The following is a 26302-nucleotide window of genomic DNA, read 5'->3' on the forward strand; positions in this document are numbered from 1 at the left end:
ATAATTATTATCCTAAGACCCTATGGAATCACTAAATTATCTAGGAGATCATTTTGTCATACACACAGCTCATCATACCATGATTTAAACATATTCAAATTCTCTGCAGACACCATACTTTCAGTCAATGCATTCCAATTATTCACAACTCTCCACGCAAAAAATTTACTTCTCACTCCCTTGCTCACATCCTCCTTATACATCTTCCAGGTATGACCTCTTTTTCTCTCCCAATCTCCCATTTTATGAAAAACCTCTTCAACATTAATCCTATAACAACCTCTTACCAACCAGAACATCTCTATCATATCACTCCTCTTCCTCCTATCCACTAGACTCTGCAAATTGCATCATCTCAACCTTTCTTTATATTCAACATTCCAGAGATCAGAAACTATTTTAGCCGATTGCCTCTGGATTCTCCTCCAACATCTCTTCATCCTTTGTTCACATCCTGTGCACAGCAGTCCAAGTCCATATGTGGCCTAATCAGAACCTTATTAATGGACAAGTCAGTGACCGAATTGTTGTGTTGCCTTCACAATTTTGGAAATATGTTCTCTAAATTTTAGATCCTTATCCATCATTACCCTAAGATCTCTTATTTCCTTGACCTCCAAAAATATATACCCACTAAGAGTAAATTCCACATCCCATCTTTGTTGTCCAAATTTTAAAACCTTACATTTTACAACATCCAACTGGCATTCCCACTCAGTCTATTCATCAAGTCTTCTTGTAAGGTCACAATATCTGCTCTACTCATCATAGTATGGTTCATCCCAACTTTGCATCATCTGCAAACAACTGAATATCCACATTCAAATCTTCCCCAATTAACATACAGGTTAAACAGCAATAGCCCTAAAACAGACCTCCGCGGCACCCCACTAGTGACTTTCCTCTTCTGAGATATTGCTCCACCATACACAACTTGTTCATATCTATCACACAACCAATCTCTAATCCAATGCACTAGTCTAATAACCAACCCCATCTGCTCTAGTGTGACTATCAACTTATCATGAGGTAATCTATCAAAAGACTTTGCAAAGTCTAAGTATGCTACTGTATGTATGTCCATCTTCCCATGTCCAATGCTACTGTGGCTTTATTGTAATAAGTAAGTAGATTACTAAAACATGATCGTCTTTTAAGCAAATCTGTGCTGTCCATCAAAGATAATACCATTGTTGTCAACCGAATTTTGGATCCTTAACTATAGCATAACACGTATGCCACAGTAAAATAAATTTTATGATGCAAATATTTCATCTTATGTATCATATGACATCATCAGTACAATTATTAAACAATAATAATTGAATTAGAAAACAGTAGAGTACATGCTTAAATTGGAATCTCTCTCTGTAGGTATTGCATGTTTATGGATTAAAATTATTGGGCTGAAATTAAAATTAATTAAATTAAATTATATAAGAAATAAATTTATTTAATACAATTGAGAATAACAGTTACAAACTTCTTGAATAGTGAGCCAGTCATAATCACAATGATTATGACTGGATGAAGAAAGTCTGAAGTCTTACTTCATAGACCTAATCTTATAGATCTATGAAGTAAAACTTCAGACTTTCTTCATATAAACATTCATGTTTACATATATACATAAAACATTGCCACTAGATCCTTTGGTTAGCATTTTCAATTCCATGTTGTGCAAGGCCAGATTGTGAGGTTTGATATGGTCTTGATGTTCAGATGATCTATATGGTAATCAAAGGAGAAAATCATACAACATCCCCATGACTGTGCTATATAAAAGAATGGATAGCAGGAGTTCATTACACTTGAGTGAGTTAGACCTATAATAACAAAAAATATAAGATGATAGTTAGCACAAGCACATGAAGTTAATTTTACACCGCTAGAGTTTTCCCTGCAATTTTTCACTGCTCTTGACAATAGGTTATTGAAAATTTATATAACTTTAAGAAAGAATCAGGTAGTTGTTGGGGCTGAAGGATATGTTAATTTATGTTTATGATGAATGATACTAATTTAGGACTGATGAATATGTCAATATTACTGTTGTATGTTTGTGTATGTACATAAAAATAAATAAATAAATAATGTGATGAATGAAATCTAGGAAGAAGATAATATATGATTACCTTCTTCCTCTCTAAGTGCTTTGATTTAGTCATGTAGTGATGTATATTGGCCATCTGCTGTTCATTTTTTTCTCCCACAGTCAGTTGGTCACAGATAGTGAATGTGGTGTCCTTACAGGCATACTGTTTTTCCCCCCTCACAAGCATAAAACCAATGTCAAACATATTTGGCAGTGTCATGTACTGTGGAGGTATAAAAGTATGAATTTGGTAACTCGAGAATTTATGGAGTTGCTACTCTAGATTGACTGAGGTGTTAAGGTAGAAGGCTGATAATGAGAGTAATAATAACACAGTCCAACACAATTTTTGCTGACTTTTATATGAGACTTGTTTTTTACTAATTTGGGTGTGCTGATTACAAATATCAAACCCATTTTTCTCTATCACATCAGATTTGTCCTCTATGGTATTTTCTTTTTGCTAATTTGTAAGTTTTTGATAGTTTTAAGGAGGCAGTACTATTTAGAGGATCAAAAAAATCGATTTTTCAATATTATTTTCTGAAAGTATGTACTTTTAAAAATCTGTTCCTAACTTTTTATCAAGAAATTCGAAAAATTCCCGAAGATATAGCCTATTATTCAAAGCGGTGCGCAGATCAGAATCGGAGCGCACACCACTCTCGCTTGTTAGTAAACGAATAAATGCGTAAGAACCTACAACAGCACGTACTGGTGCTTTGAATGCGAGAGAGGCCGATAATTAGATACATAACTACTTAACAATATTCATTAAAAATTACAAGAATATTTATAAAAAAATAACAATTTTACTTACACATGAGTTTCAGGGAATAAATTTTTGTTTGTAGCAATTTCTGCTGTGTGTTCTGTTTTGGCAATCCCTTTGAATACTCCAACAGTAGTCGGCCATCATGTGAGAATCCCATCTTCCTCAGTACTGATCTTCCATAGTTTTTAAGTCTTGATGAAATCTTTCACCTTGTTCATCGCTTACAGCACCTAAATTCTCGGGAAATCTATCAAGATGACTGTATAGGAAATGAAGCTTTATGCTCATGTTGCAACCTAGGCGCTGGAAATTTTCAAGCATTGTTTCCACTAGATCTTTGTAATTGCACGCTTTTTTGTTTCCAAGAAAATTATTCGCAACCATCGTAAATGAAGTCCAGGCCTCTTTCTCAATTTCGTTCATAGAGTTGATGAAATTTGGGTCTCTCATTAAAGTTCTAATTTGCGGTCCATCAAATACACTGGCTTTAATTTTTTCATAACTAAGTTGTGGAAATTTTTCACATATGTATTGGAAACAGTCACCTTGTAAATCTAAAGCTTTAACATACTGCTTCATAAGACCTAGTTTGATGTGTAGAGGTGGAAAAATGATTTTTTCTCTGTTGATTAAAGATTGATTTATAACATTTTCTTCTCCAACATTTAAGGATATTCTAAGACGCCAATGTTTCTGACTCCAGTGTTGGTTTCTAGCATGACTATTTATAGTCATCCCAGAAGCATAGAAAACACGGAAACTTTGTATATCCTCTTTGAAAGCCAAGTAAAAAGTTCACCATTTTAAGATCCACACAGATGATCCAGTTATGGTCTGTATATATTAATAACTTCAGAACCTTTTTAATGTCCTCATATGTTTCCTTTAAGTGGACTGAATAGCCAATAGGAATTGAGCCATATACATTCCCATTGTGTAGTAAGACACATTTGAGACTTCTGCTTGAACTGTCGATAAATAAACGCCACTCATTTGGATGATATTGTACAACACTCATTTCAGTTAGTAAACCTGACACATTGTTACAGTAAACAAACCCACACTCTGGTTTAAAATATTGTACAAGATTACTTTCCCTGCTACGATAAAAAGTTATCTTGGTATCTTGCTCCAATAAGTTTTTTCATTTAATCTTGAAGCTAGCAATTCCGATGATTCCTTTGATAGGCCCAAAGATCTTACTAAGTCATTCAATTCCGCTTGAGTAAAACGGTGCGGTCCAGAACTAGAAATTAAATTTTCATTGTCTAAATCAACATCCGGATCTTGCTCCTCAAGAACATCTGGCATATTCCGATCATGCTCGTTCTCAAGTAAAGGAAGTCCTTTATAAATTGCACGGCTATTTCATTGGAATGAGCAACTGGCCAAATTGCTGAGTTGAGATTTGGATACACAATTTTTTTCTTATTCTTCTTATTATAACCAGAAGTCTGAACTAAACAAAAATAGCAATCATCTACGTGATTTTTCGGTTCACGGCAAATCATTGGAATGCCAAAAGCTAATTTTTGGCGTTTTTCCCTTGCACCACTGTTGTAAATTTTCTACACATGACTTACACACTTTATTTAGAGCCCATGAATTGTCCTGATCTGCAAGTTTTACGTCAAAGTATACAAAGTACACTTTCTTAAAGAAATCAGTGATATTTGTCCTTTGACTGGGAACAGTAAAGCTGACACAAATGTAGCAGAAGGAATCTACACTATTGACACATTTTCGAGTAGTAGACATGATGTATTTTCTTCACTGCCGACTAACATGCAATTAACAAGACAAAAAAAACCCGAGACTTTATTGAAACTTTATAAGCGCTCATCATGCTTTCACGATCGATTAACGACTGACTGATTTCGATCGTTCTTTGTCCGCTATGACGCATGTAGCATTCATTTGTTTTAGGCAGTTGTCATCGCCTACTTTTCATCACCTAATAGGATTAGGTGGGTTATCGGCCTCTCTCGCATTCAAAGAGCCAGTACATGCCGTTGCAGGTTCTTACGCATCTATTCATTTACTAACAAGCGAGAGCGATGATCGCTCTGATTCTGATCTGTGCACCTTTTTGAATAATAGGCTATATCTTCGGTAATTTTTCGAATTTCTTGATAAAAAGTTAGGAACAGATTTTTAAAAGTACATACTTTCAGAAAATAATATTAAAAAATCGATTTTTTTGATCCTCTAAATAGTACTGCCTCCTTAAAACTATCAAAAACTTACAAATTAGCAAAAAGAAAATGCCATAGAGGACAAACCTAACGTGATAGAGAAAGATGGGTTTGATATTTGAAATCAGTGCACCCAAATTAGTAAAAAACAAGTGTCAGATCATAATCAGCAGAAAAAAAATTTTTTTTTTGTTGGCCAGTGTAATCTATCAAACACAATAAATTATCATATTTTATCTTTGACCAAACATGGAACTTTTTCCAAGTTCCATATTTGTCCCTAGAGCAGAGTTTTTGGACTTTCTAAAAAAAAATAAGTCAAAAATACTAAAAAAAAAATAATTAAAAATATTATATATATATATATATATATATATATATATAAATGAAAAAAAAAAATCCTTAGCCTGCCCATGATATGAATGCACTATACATTTACAACTAACCTTTTGTCGGCGGGAACAATATATATCTGTTGGATTTCTGCTCAGGACATGGACTGGTTATTACTAACACCATGTACCAACATAAAAATGTGCACAAATTCACATGGAGAGAAGAGGCAAGGAATAAGAAAAGTCTCATTGACTATGTTATTGTTGATAGTGATGTTTTCTCCCTGGTGCAGGACACCAGAATGTACAGAGGATTTGAAATTGGAAGTGATCACTATATAGTCTTGTGCAGGATAAAACTGAATTTCATATGGAAAAGAATGACATGTAAGAAAGTTTTAAAGCAAATAAAAGTTTGAGTATCTCTCAGATGTGAACTGTAGACTAAAATACACAAAGATTATCGAAAAAAAAATGAAAGAATTTGAGAACAGGAACCAAACCTTAGAGATTCAGCTAGAGAGGCATGTGGTGAAGTTGTCTGCAAGGATAGAAAAATTAGAACTCCATGGTGGACACAGGAAGTTAAAGAGGCAGTGAATGAAAAGAAGAAAGCATATCAAAAGTTCCTGGCTAATAAGTCAGCTTGTGCTCTTACCGAATACAGAGACAAACGCAAGAATGCTAAACACTGTGTAAAACTAGCTAAACAAAAGTCATGGGAGGACTTTAGCAAGAATATAGAAAGTAAATATCAAGAAGGTGGCAAAATATTCTGGAGGTTGTTGAAAAAGCTTATGAATGGAGGAAAGAGTGCTGTAAAAGGAGTTAGAGATGACAAAGGTGACATCATGAAAATGGAAGAAAAAGATATCCTTGAAGTATGGAGTAATTACTTTGAAAAACTGCTAAATGAAACAAGCAGTGATGACAGCACATTGGTAAAAAACACTGACAGGCATGCAGTCTGGAATACATATCCATACTTGAAGTAGAAAAAGCCATCAAAGGCTTGAAATGTGTAAAGCAGCAGGAGTAGATGATATTCGACCAGAAATGCTGAAGTATGGTGGTATAAGAGTCTTACAGTGGCTGCACTGCATAGTTCAGAAAGCCTAGACAGAGGGACAAATTCCCAATGATTGGAGTAGAGCTCTCATAGTACCCATATATAAAAAGGGAAATAAAACTGAATGTGAGAATTACAGAGGTATTTCCCTACTGAGTGTTCCTGGCAAGATCTATGCAAGTATATTTGAGAAACGGCTGAGAAGAATTGTGGAAGATAAGCTTGGTGAAGAACAAGCTGGATTCAGGCCAAATAGAGCCTGTCAGGATCAGATCTTCACTTTACGACAAATAGTCAAGAAAGCATGGGAATGTAACAAAGATCTGTATTTAAGTTTTGTCGATTTGGAAAAGGCATATGACAAGGTGCCAAGAGAGAAGCTATTCAATACGCTATAGTTATATGGTGTCAATGGGGCATTATATCAAGCAATACTTAGTCTTTATTTGAGTTGTAAGTCAGCAGTTAGAATTGAAGGAAGTACAGGAAGATGGTTTAATGTTAAATCTGGTGTGAGACAAGGATGTACATTATCCCCCCCTGTTATTCATTATCTATATGGATCACATTATGAAGGAAAGTGGTATTAAATGATATCAAAATTGGAGATGTTAATGTCAGCTCTTTGCTTTATGCAGATGATGTTATACTTCTAAATAAATCTGCTACAAGTCTGCAAGATTCTCTGACTAAATTGAATAACTGTTGTAATAGATATGGTATGAAGGTCAGCAATAAAAAGACAAAGACAATGAAAATAGGCAGAATCATTGAAAATGTCAACTGTGTTGTGAATGGAGAACCTGTGGAACAAGTAAAACATTTCAGCTACTTTGGCACGATTTTTACTGAAGATGGTAAATTAAATATAGAAATAGACAACAGAATCAGCAAAGCTGGTATGGTGGGAAGTCAATTGAATAAATTCATATGGAATAAGAGAGAAATTAGTCGGAACACTAAATTAGCTGTATACAAGACAGTGTTCAAACCAGTTTTAACTTATGGATCTGAGAGCTGGGTCAGAAGTAAAACACTCGACCAAAGACTAGAGACTGCAGATATGAGAGTCCTGAGAAAGATTATAGGCGTGAACAGATGGCATCAATGGCAATATCATATTAAAAATGAGGATATTAGGAAAGAACTTGACATTGTCAGCATCCAGGAATGCATTAGCAGAGCTAATCTCAGGTGGTATGGTCACTTAAACAGAATGGGCGAAGAAAGATTAGCAAAACAAGTGTTCTCTGCCAGGTTGGCAGGAAAACGACCCAGAGGAAGACCAAGATATAGGTGGATTGATATGGTACAAAGTGCCTTAGACGATAGAAATATAAGATCTGATAATATTGGAGTCTTGACAAGTAACACACTGATTTGGAGGAAAATTGTAGATAGGAAGTTAAGTAATGATGTAATTTTTTTCATGTAGTACTATCATATCCTGTACACCCCTTGAGGGTACATGGCAGGAATTTGATGATGATGATGAATCGAGATAGGTGCCACAGCTGGAGAATGTGTTAGTGAAAGTTTATAATGAAAAATGTTCTAATTTAGTATACCCTCAAGAAGGGCACAGAATATTATGATAGTACCCAGATGGGTATCCATCTACAAAATCTAATCATCTGAAATTTCTGACCAAACATTCTGAATTATGCAGTGCAGCTGCTCAAAACTTTTATACACCTCTATATTTGGGCTTTTTTGTTGATTATTATCTACTCCAGCTACCTTTCCATATGTTTTTTTTGAGGGCTTTTTATACCATCAAGTACTGATATGTAACTCTGACTGCATCATGTTTCTACCACCTGAAAAAACAGATAAGTTTTAGCACTCTTTGCTTTAATGACCAATGATGACTAGACAGGATTGTATCTTGTAAGACTGTATGGAATACACCATTTTTGAGAACTAATTAATGATGCACTTAATTAAAATATTTTTTCTCAAAAATTGTTAATCTCATTAAGTCATGTAAAATAAAACCTCAAAATTAATTTGAAAGCAACCTCTCTCTTTCTCAACTTCAATATCAAGCATGAAGCATTTCTGATAACATTAATCATGCTCTTCATGTGAGTTGTAATAAAACAGAATATAAGCAGTCATGACGTAAATAGCAAATCAAAAGCTTATTATAACCTATTTACCATATAATTAAGTCTTATAAAGGCAAATTACCACTGTAAAATTGATTACCCACAATAAAATTTTAAATGTCGCAATGATGCCAACTTATAAAATAATTACAGAAAACCTTACCTACACATTATAAAACAAACTGAAAAACTCTTATATCAACTTAAAGAAGAATTTAATACACTATTTTAAAAAAAAATCATGAAAGCTCCCTATAATAGTCATTTTCTTAATATTTTTTGAGAAATTAAGATACATAAACCAGGCTACCTTATATGCCCAATAATTTCATACAAACACATTATCACAACAGTCCCCTTATCCAAATTTATTTCTCAACTTATCAAGCCATTACTAAAAAATTCATAACGTATGACTAAATATAATGACAAGCTCTACAAACATATAAAACAAATTACCAAACTAACTGAGAATTTTCTGTCTCTTCTTTTGATGTATCTTCCTTACATACCAATGTCGATGTGCCGAAAACTCAGGACATTTTCCCCACACTACTTATAAATGATCACATCACAACCTATTAGAAGGTACTAAATTATCCCCTCCTAGCATCCTTTCTCTGATTAAGATTATAATCTCAACAAATTTCTTTAAATATACTGACCATATTTACAAACAGATTTTTGTTCTCTCCCTATGGATCAAAATATTAGAAGTCAGCTTACGGAGCTTTTCCATGCTGAGATGGAAACCAAATTCTTATCACTATCCCTCTCCCTTATAGATTAGGTATGTGGTAGACAAGTGAATAATGAAAAAGTATTTTACAGAAAGATTTGTGACATGAGTTCTGTCTGCTCACACATATGTCCCATGACTGGGACATATATGTGAGCAGACAGAACAGGTGGATGATATGATTGTATCAGTCAGAAAAACAAGAAGAAAATATGACAACAAGGAGATGTGAAGGAATTGTTAAAGAGGCAAAAAATACCAACTAATCAAGATTGTCAGCTTGCTGACAGGGACGGGGGATAGAGTTATGATTACAAATGATTCCTTGCATATACTGCAGAAGAAATATTATGCAGTATGTTGAAGAATGGAGTAGTTTTGATGATAAAAAGGATTTTACTTACAAGTTGGATTACATTTAAAGGTATTTAGCATAGGTGCTTGTAGAAAGTGAAGTTTGGTGAAAGAACGAACATAAATAGTCAGAGAAAGTAGGTATTAAGTTACATGAGAGCTTAGACACAGACACTAAAGAAAGAAGTCAAGATCATTATAACAGAGAGAAAGTGAAGGAGAGTATGACAGTATGGAAGGAATGACCTTGAGAATAGTGGAAATAATTTTGTTAAAGAAAAGCAATGAATGCAGCAATAGGCTAAGGAATTTGGCCTATTGCATCTATTAATCATTAATCTATTATGAGTAGATTAATCAAATCAGGCTGCTTATTCAAGACAGTCAGATTTTTTGAGTTACTTGAATCCACATCAGCATGGTGAATGGTTATCATGTATGTTCATTAATGCCAGAACCATCATATATAAAGTTGATGAATTTTTAGCAATGGTAACATATGACCCAAAATGATTGTCATTAGCAAGATCTATTAACAGAAGCAGATATCATTACAAAAAAATGAGATAATAAAGTATATTCAGGAAGGACAGGCAGAATAGAAAAGGTGGTGGAATGGGGGCAGAGGATTGCTAATGGCTACAGAGGGATTAAATCCAGCAAGAATGGAGATCCCAAATGATTGTGGTATAAGTAATATAGGCAGTAGGTTGTTTGGTGTGAGGTAGAGGTTAATAGCCAAAATACCTAGCTGGATGCTATTAAAGACCAGGTTCATTTGAAGAGGACTGTGAACTTCACAGACATAAATCTTATGGATAGAAGTAAGTTTATCATTATGAGCGATTACAATTATAGAGATATAGATACAGAAAGGAAGGAAGGAGAATTTATAGCATTACAGAGAGAGAGAGAGAGAATTAGCTTAAACAGCATGTGATGGAATGGAATCGGAGAGCAAGAATATTAAATCAAGTAACAGCATCTGAGAACTGCATATAAATAAAGTTTTCAACAAAAGGCAGGCAAGATAATTCCATTATACAAGAGAGTGGAACTATGACAGAAGCAACCAATTATAGATCACTCATTATCTCTGGAACAGTCATTAAGGTGTTTGAGAGGCTAATTAGGATCTACAGATATGCGTAAATTTGTTAGATGTGGGTCTTGGTTTTAGCAATTTGATCATGTTCTATTGACAGCGTGACTGCAGAGTCAGATAAGTCAGAGAATAGATAAACCACAATGTTTTGGATTTTGACAAGGCATTTGAAAATCTTCTGAACTGAGGACTGCTACATAAATTCAAAAGGATGGGTATGTAAAACAGATTTGTAACATGGACAGCAGAGTGGATGAAGGATATATCAGGGAGTAATGTACAGGGGTATCACATCCAATAAAAGGAGGATGACCAATAGGATACCACAGGGTTCTGTACTTGGCCCACTGCTGTTTGACTTTTACATTAATGATATTAGAATTGGCCTGGGTAATAATATGTTAATGAGAAGTCAGCAAAGGTGATAAGGGACAATTCTGATACAAGATCCTTGCAGGTTGATCTGAAGGTCTGAATTGGTGTTCAGAAGTGGGAAATGCCAGGTCTGGTTTCCAGAGCAGGGATTCTGGCTTCTCCCCCCCCCCTCATTCTCTGTGCAGTATGGGCATTTCCAGTGGCCAAGGAAATGACAGACATACTAAAGGACCCACAACATCATCCATTTCGAGGGTACATCAGTTAAAATTGTGGTGCTTCAGGCACTGGCCGGTTAGAGCATGGGTTCAAACCTGTCAGTAATGAGTTGTGAGGCTTCCTAATCAACTGGTGCATGGTCGATCTCGCTACCACATATTCCAGGTTGTGCCTAGAGAGGGAGTACAAGTAGTGGTATGTAGTGGGAGGGGCACATCATGGCAGGGAAACTGGTTTCTTTCTGTATGGATATCATGTCCAAGAGTCTATCTTCTCTCACTGCACATCCCCACTATATCCTTCTGTCTAATCACACTTGTGAAGACTCTCACAAACAATAAAAGTGACACCAAAAAAGCAAATCTCCCTCATAAACTAATCCCATCAAAAAGTCACATCACAACCAATCACAACATACAAACATGCTCTTCACTCAAAACTCACTTTCACATCCACTTTACTAACATCTGTGGCATTAACACAAACAAAAATGATGTTCACTTGCAGTCTTCCAGACCAGACATCTTATTCCTGACAGAAACCAAGATCACAGTTAAATGTACTATGATGCACTTCCAGTGCCCAAACTACACACTTCACAATTCTTTTCACCATAAGTGTGACACCCGTGCATTTGTGAAATCTGATATAGCCTCCCAGAGAATGGTTAATTCAGAATCCCGTTTTTGACCTTCTCTGGATCAAGGTTTCCTTGCCCCATTTAATAACATTCATTTATTGCATTTACTGACCTCCAAACATTGATAACCACTCAGATCTCTTCGCATTCCTTTCCATGAAACTTGACCAACTGCAATCCAGCTATCCAAATTCTAAGGTCATTCTCATAGGCAACCTCAGCATTCACAATTCCAACTAGCTTACTTACTCCAACACCACCAACTAAGTTGGAGGAGAAGCAGAAATATTTGCTATAAGTAATGACCTAATACAAGTCATACATCTACCCACTTGAATTCCTAATAACTCTCTTCACTCTCCAAATACTCTGGATCTCTTTTTGACCAGTTCACCTTCCAGATATGCCTTGGAGGTCACCTCTCCCCTTGGCAACTCAAACTACAATCTTGTACAGGTCTCCTCTCTCACAGAATGCCCCTCCCCGAACCACTCCAGACCTCACATCATCTAGTACTTCAAAGGAGCCAATGGGACCCTCCAGAATTTCTACTCCTCCTTTCCTTTCCTTGGTCTGACTATTCTTCTGCTCAAATAATCCTAACAACTGCTGCAAACAAGTCATTGAAATTACGAAATACTGATGAACTTATAAGTCCCTCAGCCTTTCATGTATGGGACATAAAAATAAATAAATATAAATAAAGATTGTGGGGGGGGGGGATTATAATAAACAGTTAATTATTTAACAATGTTAGGTTATGCATTTTGATTTTGGACTGAAGATAATGCAGGCAGAGTCATCATCATCAAATTCCTGCCATGTACATTCAAGGGGTGTACAGGATATGATAGTACTACATAAAAAAGTTACATCATTACTAACTTCCTATCTACAATTTCCTCCAAATCAGTCTGTTACCTGTTAAGACTCCAACATTATCAGATCTTATATTTCTATCGTCTAATGCACTTTGTACCGTATCAATCCACCTATATCTTGGTCTTCCTCTGGGTCGTTTTCTTGCCAACCTGGCAGAGAACACTTGTTTTGCTAATCTTTCCTCCCCATTCTGTTTAAGTGACCATACCACCTGAGATTAGCTCTGCTAATGCATTCCTGGATGCTGACAACTTGACGTTGTCAGCATCCTCGTTTTTAATATGATATTGCTAATATCATATATATTTCTAATAATAAATTAATATATATTTCTAATATCCTTGTTTTTAATATGTTATTGTCATTGATGCCATCTGTTCACGCCGCTAATCTTTCTCAGGACTCTCACATCTGCGGTCTCTAGTCTTTGATCAAGTGTTTTACTTCTGACCCAGCTCTCAGATCCATAAGTTAAAACGGGTTTGAACACTGTCTTGTATATAGCTAATTTAGTGTTCCGACTAATTTCTCTCTTATTCCATATGAATTTATTCAATCGACTTCCTACCATACCAGCTTTGTTGATTCTGTTGTCTATTTCCATATTTAATTTACTATCTTCACTAAAAATCGTGCCTAAGTAGCTGAAATGTTTTACTTGTACTGGTTCTCCATTCACAACACAGTTGACATTTTCAATAATTCTGCCTATTTTCATTGTCTTTGTCTTTTTATTGCTGACCGTCATACCATATCTATTACAACAGTTATTCCATTTAGTCAGAGAATCTTGCAGACTTGTAGCGGATTTATTTAGAAGTATAACATCGTCCGCATAAAGCAAAGATCTGACATTAACATCTCCAATTTTGATATCATGTTTAATACCACTTTCCTTCATAATGTGATCCATATAGATAATGTACATCCTTGTCTCACACCAGATTTAATATTAAACCATCTTCCTGTACTTCCTTCAATTCTAACTGCTGACTTACAACTCAAATAAAGATTAAGTATTGCTTGACATAATGTCTCACTGACACCATATAACTGTAGCGTACTGAATAGCTTCTCTCTTGGCACCTTGTCATATGACTTTTCCAAATCAACAAAACTTAAATACAGATGCTTGTTATATTCCAATAATTTCTCCACTATTTGTTGTGAAGTGAAGAGCTGATCCTGACAGCCTCTATTTGACCTGAATCCAGCTTGTTCTTCACCAAGCTTTTCTTCCACAATTCTTCTCAACCGTTTCTCAAGTATACTTGCATAGATCTTGCCAGGAACACTCAGTAGGGATATACATCTGTAATTCTCACATTCAGTTTTATTTCCCTTTTTATATATGGGTACTATGAGAGCTCTACTCCAATCATCGGGAATTCGTTCCCTCTGGCCAGGATTTCTGAACTATGCAGTGCAGCCACTGTAAGACTTTTATACCACCATACTTCAGCATTTCTGGTCGAATATCATCTACTCCTGCTGCCTTTCCACATTTCAAGCCTTTGATGGCTTTTTCTACTTCAAAGTATGGATATGTATTCCAGACTGCATGCCTGTTGAGTGTTTTTTTACCAATGTGCTGTCATCACTGCTTGTTTCATTTAGCAGTTTTTCAAAGTAATTACTCCATCCTTCAAGGATATCTTTTTCTCCCATTTTCATGTCACCTTTATCATCTCTAACTCCTTTTACAGCACTCTTTCCTCCATTTCTAAGCTTCTTCAACAACCTCCAGAATATTTTGCCATCTTGTTGATATTTATTTTCTATGTTCTTGCCAAAGACCTCCCATGACTTTTGTTTAGCTAGTTTTACACAGTGTTTAGCTTCCTTACATTTGTCTCTGTATTCTCAGAGACACAAGCTGACTTATTTGCCAGGAACTTTTGATATGCTTTCTTCTTTTCCTTCACTGCCTCTTTCACTTCCTGTGTCCACCATGGAGTTCTAATTTTTCCATCCTTGCAGACAACTTCACCAACATGCCTCTCTAGCTGAATCAATCAGGGTTTTCTTCAAGGCTTGCCACTGAATCTCTAAGGTTTGGTTCCTGTTCTCAAACTCTTTCATTTTTTCTTCAATAATCTTTGTGTATTTTAGTCTACAGTTCACATCTGACAGATGCTCAAACTTTTATTCGCTTTAAAACTTTCTTACATGTTATTCTTTTCAATATGAAATTCAATTTTATCCTGCTCAAGACTAAATAGTAATTACTTCCAATTTCAAATCCTCTGTACACTCTGGTGTCCTGCACCAGGGAGAAAACATCACTATCAACAATAACATAGTCAATGAGACTTTTCTTATTCCTAGCCTCTTCTCTCCATGTGAATTTGTGCACATTTTTATGTTGGAACATGGTGTTAGTAATAACCAGTCCATGTCCTGAGCAGAAATCCTACAGATATTTGCTATTATTATTAGCTTTGCTCATTTCTCCAAATTTTCCCAAAATATTTTTTTTTGTATGTCTGACAATCATTTCCTACTCTGCTATTTAGATCCCCAACTAGGAACAACGTTTCCTTTTTGATTGGGTCAGTTGCTTTTTCTAAAGCCTCAAAAAATTCCTCCACTTCTACCTTAGTAGAACCTTCTGTGGGACCATAGGCACAAATAAGTCTTATTGTCCAGTTCAACATTCTCATCATTGCCCACATTACTCTACTTGAGACTGCCTGCCATTCAAGAAGATTAGCCTCGTATTTTATGTTGAATACTATGGCTACTCCTTCTTTTCCTTGATTGTCATTGCCTGAATATAACATTGTGTATTAATTGCTCAGAAAGATCTTGCCAGTTTTGGTCTTTTTTGTTTCAGTTACCCCTATTATGTCGATCTGGTACTTATCTAATTCCTCAGCTAGTTCCATTTCTTTGCCATTCAGGCTTCTTATGTTGATAGTACCAATTTTTAACTCTGGTGATGTTGAGTTGGGGGTGTGTTTTCAGATTTGTTCCGGTAGCTGACTTTTCGCTGTTCGCCCTGGTTCCCTGGCGAAAACAAAGGGGGGGGGGGGAGCGCCTTGTTTAACCGGGCGATGCCCCCAGCCGGCATGAAATTTTGTAATGTTGTACTCATTTTGTATTTTGGTTTATCCAATAAGAATACAATTTGGTCGGCTAAATCCCAAATTGCCAGCCCATCCTCATTCGTTCAGTATCCAGGTAGATACCCAACAGGGTGCACAACGAGAAGGTGAGAATTGGATATTAGGTCAGAAGCCCTGGTCGGTTCTCCGCATTCCTTTAAAGGCTATGTGGAGGTCTCCTCTCAGTTATACAGCTTTGACCCTTAAGCACCCCTTCAGGCAGAGTATATTATATAAATGGTGATTTTCTTCAAGTTGTGAATGAAACTAGAAACCTGGAATGATGAGATAGCTGACAAAAAGTTAAAACTTAGAGGACACATTGCCAAAATGGTTAAGCTAGAATGGATAACTTCAATGCTGAAGAGAACATTAATTAAGAAGTTATTCTTCCATTGTTCTTATTTTTAAGTACTGTGATAGTTAAAAAGAAAAACAATAGAAGAATAACTTCTTATTCTTTTTTAAGATGACAACTGAAGAAAAGTTCTTTTTTAAGATGACAACTGAAAAGATCAAATGCAGGTAACAAAAGTGATATCTGATCTATGAAACTGTGCATGTAAAGACAGATGGAAAGAATATTCTTCAAAATCTGACAAAAAAAAAAAAAAAAAAATAGACAGAAGCAGGAAGATATAAAAATAATAATAATAAATAAAACAAATAAAAAACATTTAAGTTGGTAGGGGGGGGGTTTACAGTATAGCAGAAGTGAAATTTTACAGCAAATTACTGCATTGGTGGGGTGGTGGTGGTGTGTGTGTGGGGGGGGGGGTAACTCAGTTCACCACTAGAAACTAAGTAAGAGTGAGATTAAGAGGCATATCAAGCCCAGATTCTTCTCATGACATATATTCAATACGAAAAATATGGTATCAGTGGATGTTAGAAGTGCATCTTCAGTGAATGTTTTTCAAGGAAGTTGTGACAAGGTATTTAGAACAGTGCAACCTGGAAAAGGTTCTGATGGATCAACTAACTGTCTACACCAAAAAGAGGATGAAAATAAATATCCACTTAATAAACATTAATATTTCATATTTCTTAGCAAAATGACAGCAAATAAAAACTGAATAGAATGGTCAATTTCTGATGAAGAAATCAATGGTGTGTCATCAAGTTAATTCAGATCAGTTTCCCAAAAATTTTTCCCACAAACCTGATGTTAATTAGAAGAAAATATGAGGAAATTTGTTGCTAATTCAAAGATTAGATAAGTGGTAAATAAATGTCCTTTGCACTCAACACCTTTAGTCTTTCATAAGTACAAGATCAGAAAAATCTGATCTCTGATATCATCAGTCTTCAGGTCATTAAGATATCTTGCAAAGTGTTCTCAAAATCAATATGCTAGCATTCTGGGGTAAACTTTTTAAACTTTTCTATTTTGCTTATGCCATTCTACACAAAGAAAAGATATAAAGAAACATTACTTTCAAAGCACTGTTCACCTGAAATTGCAACTATAATTTTGCCACTCTTTTTAAAACCTGGTAAAACTTAGGCAAATTTGGAATCCAAACATTAAGTACTCTGCCTTCATCCATCTCTACTACTTCTATCTTCTTGAACGAACTGGCCTAAGTAACTGAGGGAATAGCATAACTTTAATAGTATCTATGACTGACATACAGTAATAATTATTTACAATAAAAAATAAAAATATAAAAAAAAAATTTCTTTAATAGATCATAAAAAAAAGCACAAACATAGTTATTCAGAATGAATAACTCATTCCATATGCAATATGGACAGAAAACTGAATTACAGTTCTCTGTAATTCAATTTTCTGTAATGGAATTCAAATCTACTCTGAAATGTCTGTGCCTTTATTTACTTTTTATTAAACCAATTTTATATTTTCAATGTAAATAAGTATTATTGTATGTCATTATTGATGGATACCATTAAAGTGATGCAAATAGTGAAGAATCTGATAGTTGATGACCTTATCCATCATATTTGAGAGCAATGGGATGTTAATTTGATGGCTGACTTTTATCTCTCTCTCCCTTTTTTTTTTTAGCTGGTAAAGGCTTGCTTTTGTGCTGTTGAGTACATTCCAGATGAATATATGACAACTTATACAGGTAATAAAGGATGGATATTAATTCTTGAGTGCAAGTTTTGAGCACAACTTGACGGATTCTGCCATGCTCATTCTACAGTAGACCCCATTGCTATTACCTACCCTCAGATAAAGGTTATAGAAAGATTTGGAGAAATGCATGTGGTTGCTTTTGATATCTCAAAGGCATTTAATTGTGTCTAGCATCAAGTTCCTCCCAACAAGCTACCATCTTATAATCTCTCTCTCTCTCTCTCTCTCTAGCTCTTTCTCTCCTGCCCTTTATAACTGGCTTGCCAGCTTCCTCTCTCTGGTCATTCTTCGCTTGTGGTGGTAGACTCTTTCATCATATTTCTTTATCAATGCTGAAGTAACCCAGGGTTCCAAACTACCCATTTGCACTCTTTCTCCTTTAAGTCAATGATCTCCAAAATCCCATTCATATTTTTGCTGATGACAGTACTTTCCATTCTTCTTCAACTGAGAAACTCTGTAGTATTGAAATAATTGAAGCTTTGAGATCTGCCAAAACCAATATTAAGCACTGATCTCTTCACCATTCTCAAGTGGAGTGAAAATAACTTCGATGCTATTAAACAGTCCTATTTTATTCCTGCAAGACTTTCTTCCTCTTACTTTTGATAATGTTCCAATCTACTTTCAAGAACAGTTTCTACTTCATGGGCTAACTTTTGCATCTGGCTAATCCTAGCACAAACATATTACATCAAGAGCCTTCTTAAAGAATTTTTTTTTCAAAACTTGACATTTTTTCATTCAAAACACTACTTCTCTCCTGCTCAACTTGCAACACTTTATAAATCTTAAATCCAGCCAACCACAGAATTATATTGTTGTCACATTTGAGGTGGTACACTCAAAACCTCCCAAAGAATTCTTCACTGTATACAGAAGAGGGCAGTGCACCTTAAAATGATACTCCTCTCACAGACTCCTTCCAGTCACTTTTCCCAGAAGTGCTCTTTTAGAACATTAAGCCTTTTTATAGATACTTTTCATGAGTGCTGCTCTGCTGAACTAGCCACTACGATATCTCTGCTTTCCTCTAATCATGTAAGAACTAGAGAAGCCACTGGTCAACATCTGTAAACAATTTAACTCCAAACATAATGAACCAATCTTTCATCATCTTCCTTCATTCCATCTATCCCTGTTCTCTGAAACAGCCTTCCCATTTTTCCCCCCTAATGAGTACAACCCCCAACTTTTCAAGAAATTTTCAATAGATTACTTCTTTTCCCCTTAATCACTTGTCTACACGTCTATATTGAGTTACAGGTCTTGCAGTCTTCAGGTAAGGGATGATTTGTATGCACTGCCCATTAAGAGATTACTTTGGTATAGTAACAGGGAGACCAGAAGGGGAATGAATGAGATCATGTTTGGCCTCCACAGCAGGGTACCTCAGTTGTCTGACTAAGACTCTTGCAAGTGATGCACTATAACTTCCACTCAGGAAAGGATGAAATCCTATATAGTACATTAGTGCCATAGATAAGCTATTAATCTGCTCTAAAGACCAAGCATGGTATTTTTTCAAGCTGTTTTATGCTACTCCATAAGACCACCCCCATACACAATAAAGTGCAAGGGTGACCACCTACAATATAAATAATGACATTCACCAACATTTGTTCCAGAGCAGGATTCAAACCTGTAGCATATACGTTGGAGAGCAAAAATGCTATCTGCTCAGCTAACTAAGTCAGCTTTTAAACAAATAATAAAAAACTAAAAAAAAAAAATTGAAGAAAGCATTGGTAGCTGGTCAAAACCAATGACATTCTCAATAATGCAAGTCTGGCAATGTGAACTAAATTTGCCTGAGTAGAGGAGAGTTATTAAAAGTTTCATTAGAATTTCTTGGAAACAGCAAACTGCAAGATAATTAAAACAAATGCAATAATTTTCTTCTGCATATGCCATCCTGATCCATCCACAATATTAATATCCTGATATAGTGGATGGATCAGAAGTTTCATCTTCGTGGGTAGAATTGTTCAAAAAATCTATTTTTAATTGTACATTAATATGTACAATTAAAAATAAATAAATCATAAACTGAATTTGAATTCTCGGAATTAAGTGCAGAGCTTCATGTTACCAAAAAGACAATATCTTTACAATATCTGTGCATGCTACATTTCCTAAAATGTCAGAAGAAGAATGCTGATACTGAAGTTCTTAATCTGTTATATAAAGTATAATATTTACTGATGAAACTCCTCTTTAAAATGGCATTTTCCCACCAAACGACAATTATGGAACAGACACACTGAACTTTTGCCATTATTATAATAATGAATAGTAATCTTTATTTTTTAAATGTAAGAGTAAAATAAAGAAATACCTTAAGTCCCAATAAAAATTTATTGCTTTCTGAAGATCTGGTATCTCAAATTCCCCAGAATTTTCACCTAATTCCCATGATGCTTGGTCATATGGTAAGTCACGCCATTTCACAAGATACATTGTCCTTCCATCTTTTAAAGTTCTGAAATAACAGTTTTCATATGTTAATCAGAACAAAAATATAATGGAACTGTAAAACAAAAAAGTTGAATCATAAAAATGAATATGAATATTACACTACAAAGCACAATACTTATAATGTAATAATTGCTTGTGGTTGCTAGTTAATAGAATATTCAAAGTCTAGAAGACTTAACAAAAGTCAATTCTTATAGGAAAATTAGGTATATCATATTTCTTATAGTGTTCCTACTTATAGCACATAATAAAACTAATTATATTTTTACAACTATTTAATTATATTCTGTAAAGTATAAATTAAGATGGACAAAAAAAACAAAAACTGATTTTAAAAATACATATTAGCTATTAGATTTTACAGTTCAGTATACAAACAAAATCAGCTAAGCCATTATTTCTGTAAAAGCAATAATATAAGCGTGATTGTTTGCACAAACAGACAGTGCTGCTATACAGCAAGTAACCTAACAGCAATATCATGTAAAATTTAAAATGAAAAACTGGACAATGAGAATTACTGTACTTGGATCTAAGGTCTCACAAATGATTCTAGTAAAGAAAAAAGAGGAGTTTTGAGTAATGAGAGAAAGATTTTATCTTGTTTTCTAAATAAAGCAAAAGTTTTGTTACACAGCATATGGTATAGCAGCATTCTTTGAGCATAATGTACTTTCAATTTAGGTGATTAAATTAGGATAATAAAAAAAAAATAGCGTTACTTAAAGATCAAAAGCTAGATAAATGAGAGATTCCCCACATAGCTTTTTACTGAATGCAGAGACTACTCACTGGGACATCTGACCAATCACAATCACTATCTTTCTAAAGGGTTGTTATTACATGCTTTTAGAAAGTATCTAACTGAACATGGAATGAACAAGGATGAGCTGACAATTTGGTACTTAGCTGACGAAATTGTGTCCTGTACTAACATAAAAAAACATGATGGTGCAGCAAAATGTGTCATGCCAGCTGGGTGTTTGCTCAATTTAACAAAAGGCAAGTGTTTTCTTTAAAAACCAGGGAAAATGGTAAAAAGTAGCAAATATCAAAATGGAGAATAGTACAATGAAATTTATTTGTGCAGAAAGTTCTACTAAGGAAGAAGTGGTGGAATTTTTTTGAGTCTTCAGAGAAGACATCTGACATAAAGAAATATGGAAAGCTGATCCTTCTTGGAGATTTAAACTGCAGAGTAGGAAATGAATAAAAGATATATATAAATACTTTATGAAAATTTGGAGAAACAGAAAAGCTAATCAGAAAAGTATCTGCCAGATTTCTATTCAGGCTATGGACTAGTCATTATTACTATAATGCTACAACATAAAAATTTGCACAAATTAACATGGAGAGAAGACACAAGAAATAAAAAAAGTTTCATTGACTGTGTTATTGTGGACAGCTGTATCTTCACACTGATTCAGAACAGAATATTCAGATCTGAAATCAGAAGTGATCAACATTTAGTTTTGAGCAGGATGAAAGTGAATAACATACTGAAAATAAAAGTGTGTGAAAAAAATCTTGTAAAAAGAATCAAAGCTTTAACAGTTTTCAGACTTGAAATGTAGACTCAAATATACAAAATATATATAGTTTAAGAAAAACTGAAAGTTTGAAAAACAAGAACCAAACTTTGGAGACCCAGTGGCAAACTGAAGAAAAGAATGATTGATTAGTACAGAGAGGCATCTTGTGAAGTTGTCTGAAATGACAAAAAATCAGAACTCCATAGTAGACTAACGCAATCATGGAAAAGAAGATGATGTATTAAAAGCAATGTCTTTAGCAAATAAGAGAGAGAGAGAGAACATAGAGAAAAATGTAAGAAAACAAAGCAATGTGTAAAACAGCTAAACAAAAGTCAAGTGAAAGTCATGGTAAGAATACAAAAAGATAAATATCAGGAATATGTCAACTTCTGGTGGCTATTGAATAAGATTAGAAATTGGGGAAAGAGTAAAAGGAATCAGATGACAAATTTGACATGCAAACTGAAGAAAAAGATATCCTAGATGTCTGGAGTAATTACTTTCAAAAGTTGCTAATGAAACAAGCAGTGACAGCACATTAGTATAAAACACTAAATGCAGAAATACAATCAGGAATACATATCAATACTTAAAGTAGAAAAAGCAACAAAAAGTCTGAAAGTGGAAAATAAAGTAGGGATCTGATATTTGACCAGAAATGCTCAAATAAGAAAGCATAAAAGTCTTACAGTGGCTATGCTGAATAATTCGGAAGACTTGGTCAGAGGGTCGAATTCCAAATGAGGAGTAGATCTCTCTCTCTCTCTCATAGTATTGATCTCTAAAATAGGAAATAAAACTGAATGTGAGAATTACAGTTCCTGGTAAGATGCATGCAAGTATACTTGAGAAAAGGTTAAGAAAAATTGTGGAAGGGAAGCTTAAAGAATAACAAGCTAGCCTTCAGGCCAAACAGAAATCTGATCCAGAGGTTTCAGGATAAGATTTTCACTTTAAGACAAATATCTGAGAAATCATGGGAATATAAAAAAGATTAGCATTTAAGTATTGTCGATCTGGAAAAGGCAATAAAAAGACAAATAAGGTGGAAGGATAAAAGCTATTTAAAAATTACAGTGGTGTAAATGGTACATTATATCAAGCAAGACATTCTATATTTGAGTTGTAAGCGAGTAGTTAGAATTAAAGGAGGTACAGGAAGATGCTTAACATTAAATCTGGTGTGAGACAAGGAGTGTACATTATCTAGACTGTTATTCATCATCTATATGGATAATAATGAAGTGGTCAAAACTAGAGATGTCAATTTCAGCTCTATACTTTATGCAAATGATACATTACGAAAATTATGGATACAATTACCGTGTCAGAGTAAGTAAAACTTTAGTTTAATATAAACCAAAATATACACTCGACGTTTCGACCTTCACATTAAGGTCATCTTCTGGAGTAATACCTATATATATACACAAAGAAACAGGTTGCACTACAATCTACATGCTAAAGTTACTGATGAACCGTTAAAACTCTTTGTGTGTGTGTGTGTGTGTGTGTGTGTGTGTACACATTTCTTTGTATACATACGCATACTCCAGAAGGTGACCTTAATGTGAAGGTCGAAACATGGAGGGTATATTTTGGTTTATATTAAACTAAAGTTTACTCTAACACAGCAGTTGTAGCCATAATTTTTGTAATGTATTCTGATCACCCTGTAATAAGCATGAAAGAAAGGATTATGCAAATGATGTTATACTGCTAAATAAATCCAGTACAAGTCTGCAGAACTCTCTGACTAAACTGAATAACTGCTGCGATAAATTTGGCATGAAAATTGACAATAAAAAGACAAAAACAAATCAGGCAGAAACATTGCTATGGTACAACCTTCACCAAACAGTTCCCAGCTTTGTGTTCTTTGGCCCTATAATTATTATTATTATTATTACGTGACACCTCCAGGGAGTCCAAAGACTCATCGAGGGAGGGCACCTACTCTACAACTCTCTGTATTTACCACTCAATCCACCAACTACAACAAACCGCAACTACCATCATCTATATCATCATCTCCACCAACGCCATCTACCCCCCCCCCACTGCCACCACTAGTATTTTCACAATCACAAACATTCATGCCCATAGCAGGATTTGAACCCGTAGCTTTTTTGGTTGGAGAGCAGATACGCTAACCACTCAGCCAACCAGGCTGGCAAACTGAAGAAAAGAATGATTGATTAGTTCAGAGAGGAATCTGGTGAAGTTGCCTGAAACAACAAAAAAGCAGAACTCCATAGTAGACTAATGCAATCATGGAAAAAGAAGATGGTGTATTAAAAGCAAGGTTCTTAGCAATGTTCAATAATGATGCCAAATGAGATGATCTCCATAACTTCTACTCCTCCATCCCATGGTCTGATTACTGCTTCAATTCTTTCGATCCAAATACCTGCTCAGACCGAATAACAGAAACTATCCTTACAGGAATGAAGGCTTTCATCCTTATTTACATCCAAATATCCAGGCCACCATCCAAGCCTTGGTTCTTGAAAAAATGAGCCACTGCAGTATACAAGGAAAAAACTCATACCACGAGCGGGACCAAAACTCTGGCTACTTAACTCTGCATATATTGCAGCTCAAACGGCTGTAATAGACCCATCAACAAACCCATATCATACTTTGAAAGGGTCAAATGCTGCAAACTCACCACCTATCCATATGGTAGTCATACCTTCTGGTCCCTTGCTAAGGCCATTGTGTGCAATTTTTGTCCATCCATGTTTTTTCTCTTCTCACATTCAAATGGTACTGTACCAGAGCCACCTCACCCAAAGACAAGGTCAAAGCCCCTCCCAACATACCAAGAATTGCTCAACTCCATGTAACTCATTGTCTTCCATCAGAAAGAAATCCAAAGAATTCTTAATAACCTGAACACAAACAAGGAATCTATCTGGTCATGATGTTATCCTGCCTATTATGTAAAAACTTGTGCCAAAGCCTATACCAAAGAAAGGGGATAAAAGCCAGGCAGTAAACAATTGTCCAATTGATCTCATTTCTGTTCTCTCTAAAACGATGGAAAAAGTCATCAACAGCCAAATTCTGCACCACCTGGAGACCACTAATTAATAGTGACCAGCAATATGAATTCCACCATTCTCGATCCACAGTCATCTTCTAGCCTTCAACACTCACTTCGAGGTTTAATGGAATATTTACAGCACTAGGAAAGGATTAAAAACTAATTTTAATGCTTTCAATATTTCGTCTCAGTTGCTGAGACATCTTCAGGGATTACAAATAACTTTTGTAACACATACACACAATCACAACGTAATACTAAATGAAACACATGGGTGACTAAAGTCCTATCTAGGTGGTGGATCCTCTATGGGCATTTGTAGGTGGTCTAGGATGTGGGACCTCTGACAATTATTGTGTCCCAAATTTTGGGAAGTTTTATGCATCCATATTTATTTAAATTTAGTTGATTTCTGAGTGCTGCTATATATTCTAAAAACAGTCTTTCCTTTTTAAATCCACTATAGTGGAGCACAACCATATTAGCATTTTGGAGTGAAGTTACTGTAAGAAGAAAGTGGTAGGGTTGCAGAGGCCCTTTCCACATAAGATGAGATGAAACAGCAAAATAGGAAAGATTTACCCCTAGCCCTCAAATACTCTAATAGCATTGGGGGTGGGGGGCAAGAAGAGAAGAAAGAAGGAAAGAAAAAAGGGGAGGGACCAGTCTACAGATAATATAACAGATGTATATTACATGAAGTAAGGCATGTTCCAGCATCAGGTACCTCAGGTTTGCCAAGTCCATGCTCACTAAAGTGAGCCCTTGAGTCAATGAGATGGATGGATGGGTGTGTGTGTGTGTGGAGTGACTGATCTTCAGAGAGTTGAAGCCTCCAGAAAAGCATACAACAGGACTACATGGCAAGGCCTGATGTGACACATCACTGAGCATCGGAATGACCTTACGGCATCTGTGGATGTCCAATGAACATACGAATGAATGAATGGTGGAGAATGGTAGTTTTCTTCGAGGAGATCCTGTGGGTTGTATCCAATACATGGTCTGCACGGCCAGGTTGACCATAGTTGTGATTGATTGCAGATACACAATTTCTGTTCTTGTAACAAAGGGTCACTGATATATCTGTCTGTCCGAAATAGACCAACTTGCAGGAACAGGGTACTTTATA

The 26302-nt window shown here is 35.3% G+C and overlaps 1 protein-coding gene across 4 annotated transcripts in view; it reads right to left on the reverse strand.

Moving 5' to 3' along the window:
• The window catches only part of Mi-2 (chromodomain-helicase-DNA-binding protein Mi-2 homolog), a 692327-nt gene that overhangs the window by 437831 nt on the left and 228194 nt on the right, over positions 1–26302 (reverse strand). For all 4 annotated transcript variants that reach the window (XM_090390662.1, XM_090390660.1, XM_090390659.1 and 1 more), the window contains one exon: positions 20444–20587. In XM_090390662.1, the coding sequence (XP_090246788.1) occupies positions 20444–20587 (144 nt within the window). The remainder of the gene's footprint in view (positions 1–20443; positions 20588–26302) is intronic.

The sequence above is a fragment of the Typopeltis vanoorti genome, chromosome 3, assembly GCF_054136105.1.
Source record: "Typopeltis vanoorti isolate ZY-2024b chromosome 3, IOZ_Tvanoo_1.0, whole genome shotgun sequence".
In the NCBI taxonomy this organism is placed as follows: domain Eukaryota; kingdom Metazoa; phylum Arthropoda; class Arachnida; order Uropygi; family Thelyphonidae; genus Typopeltis; species Typopeltis vanoorti.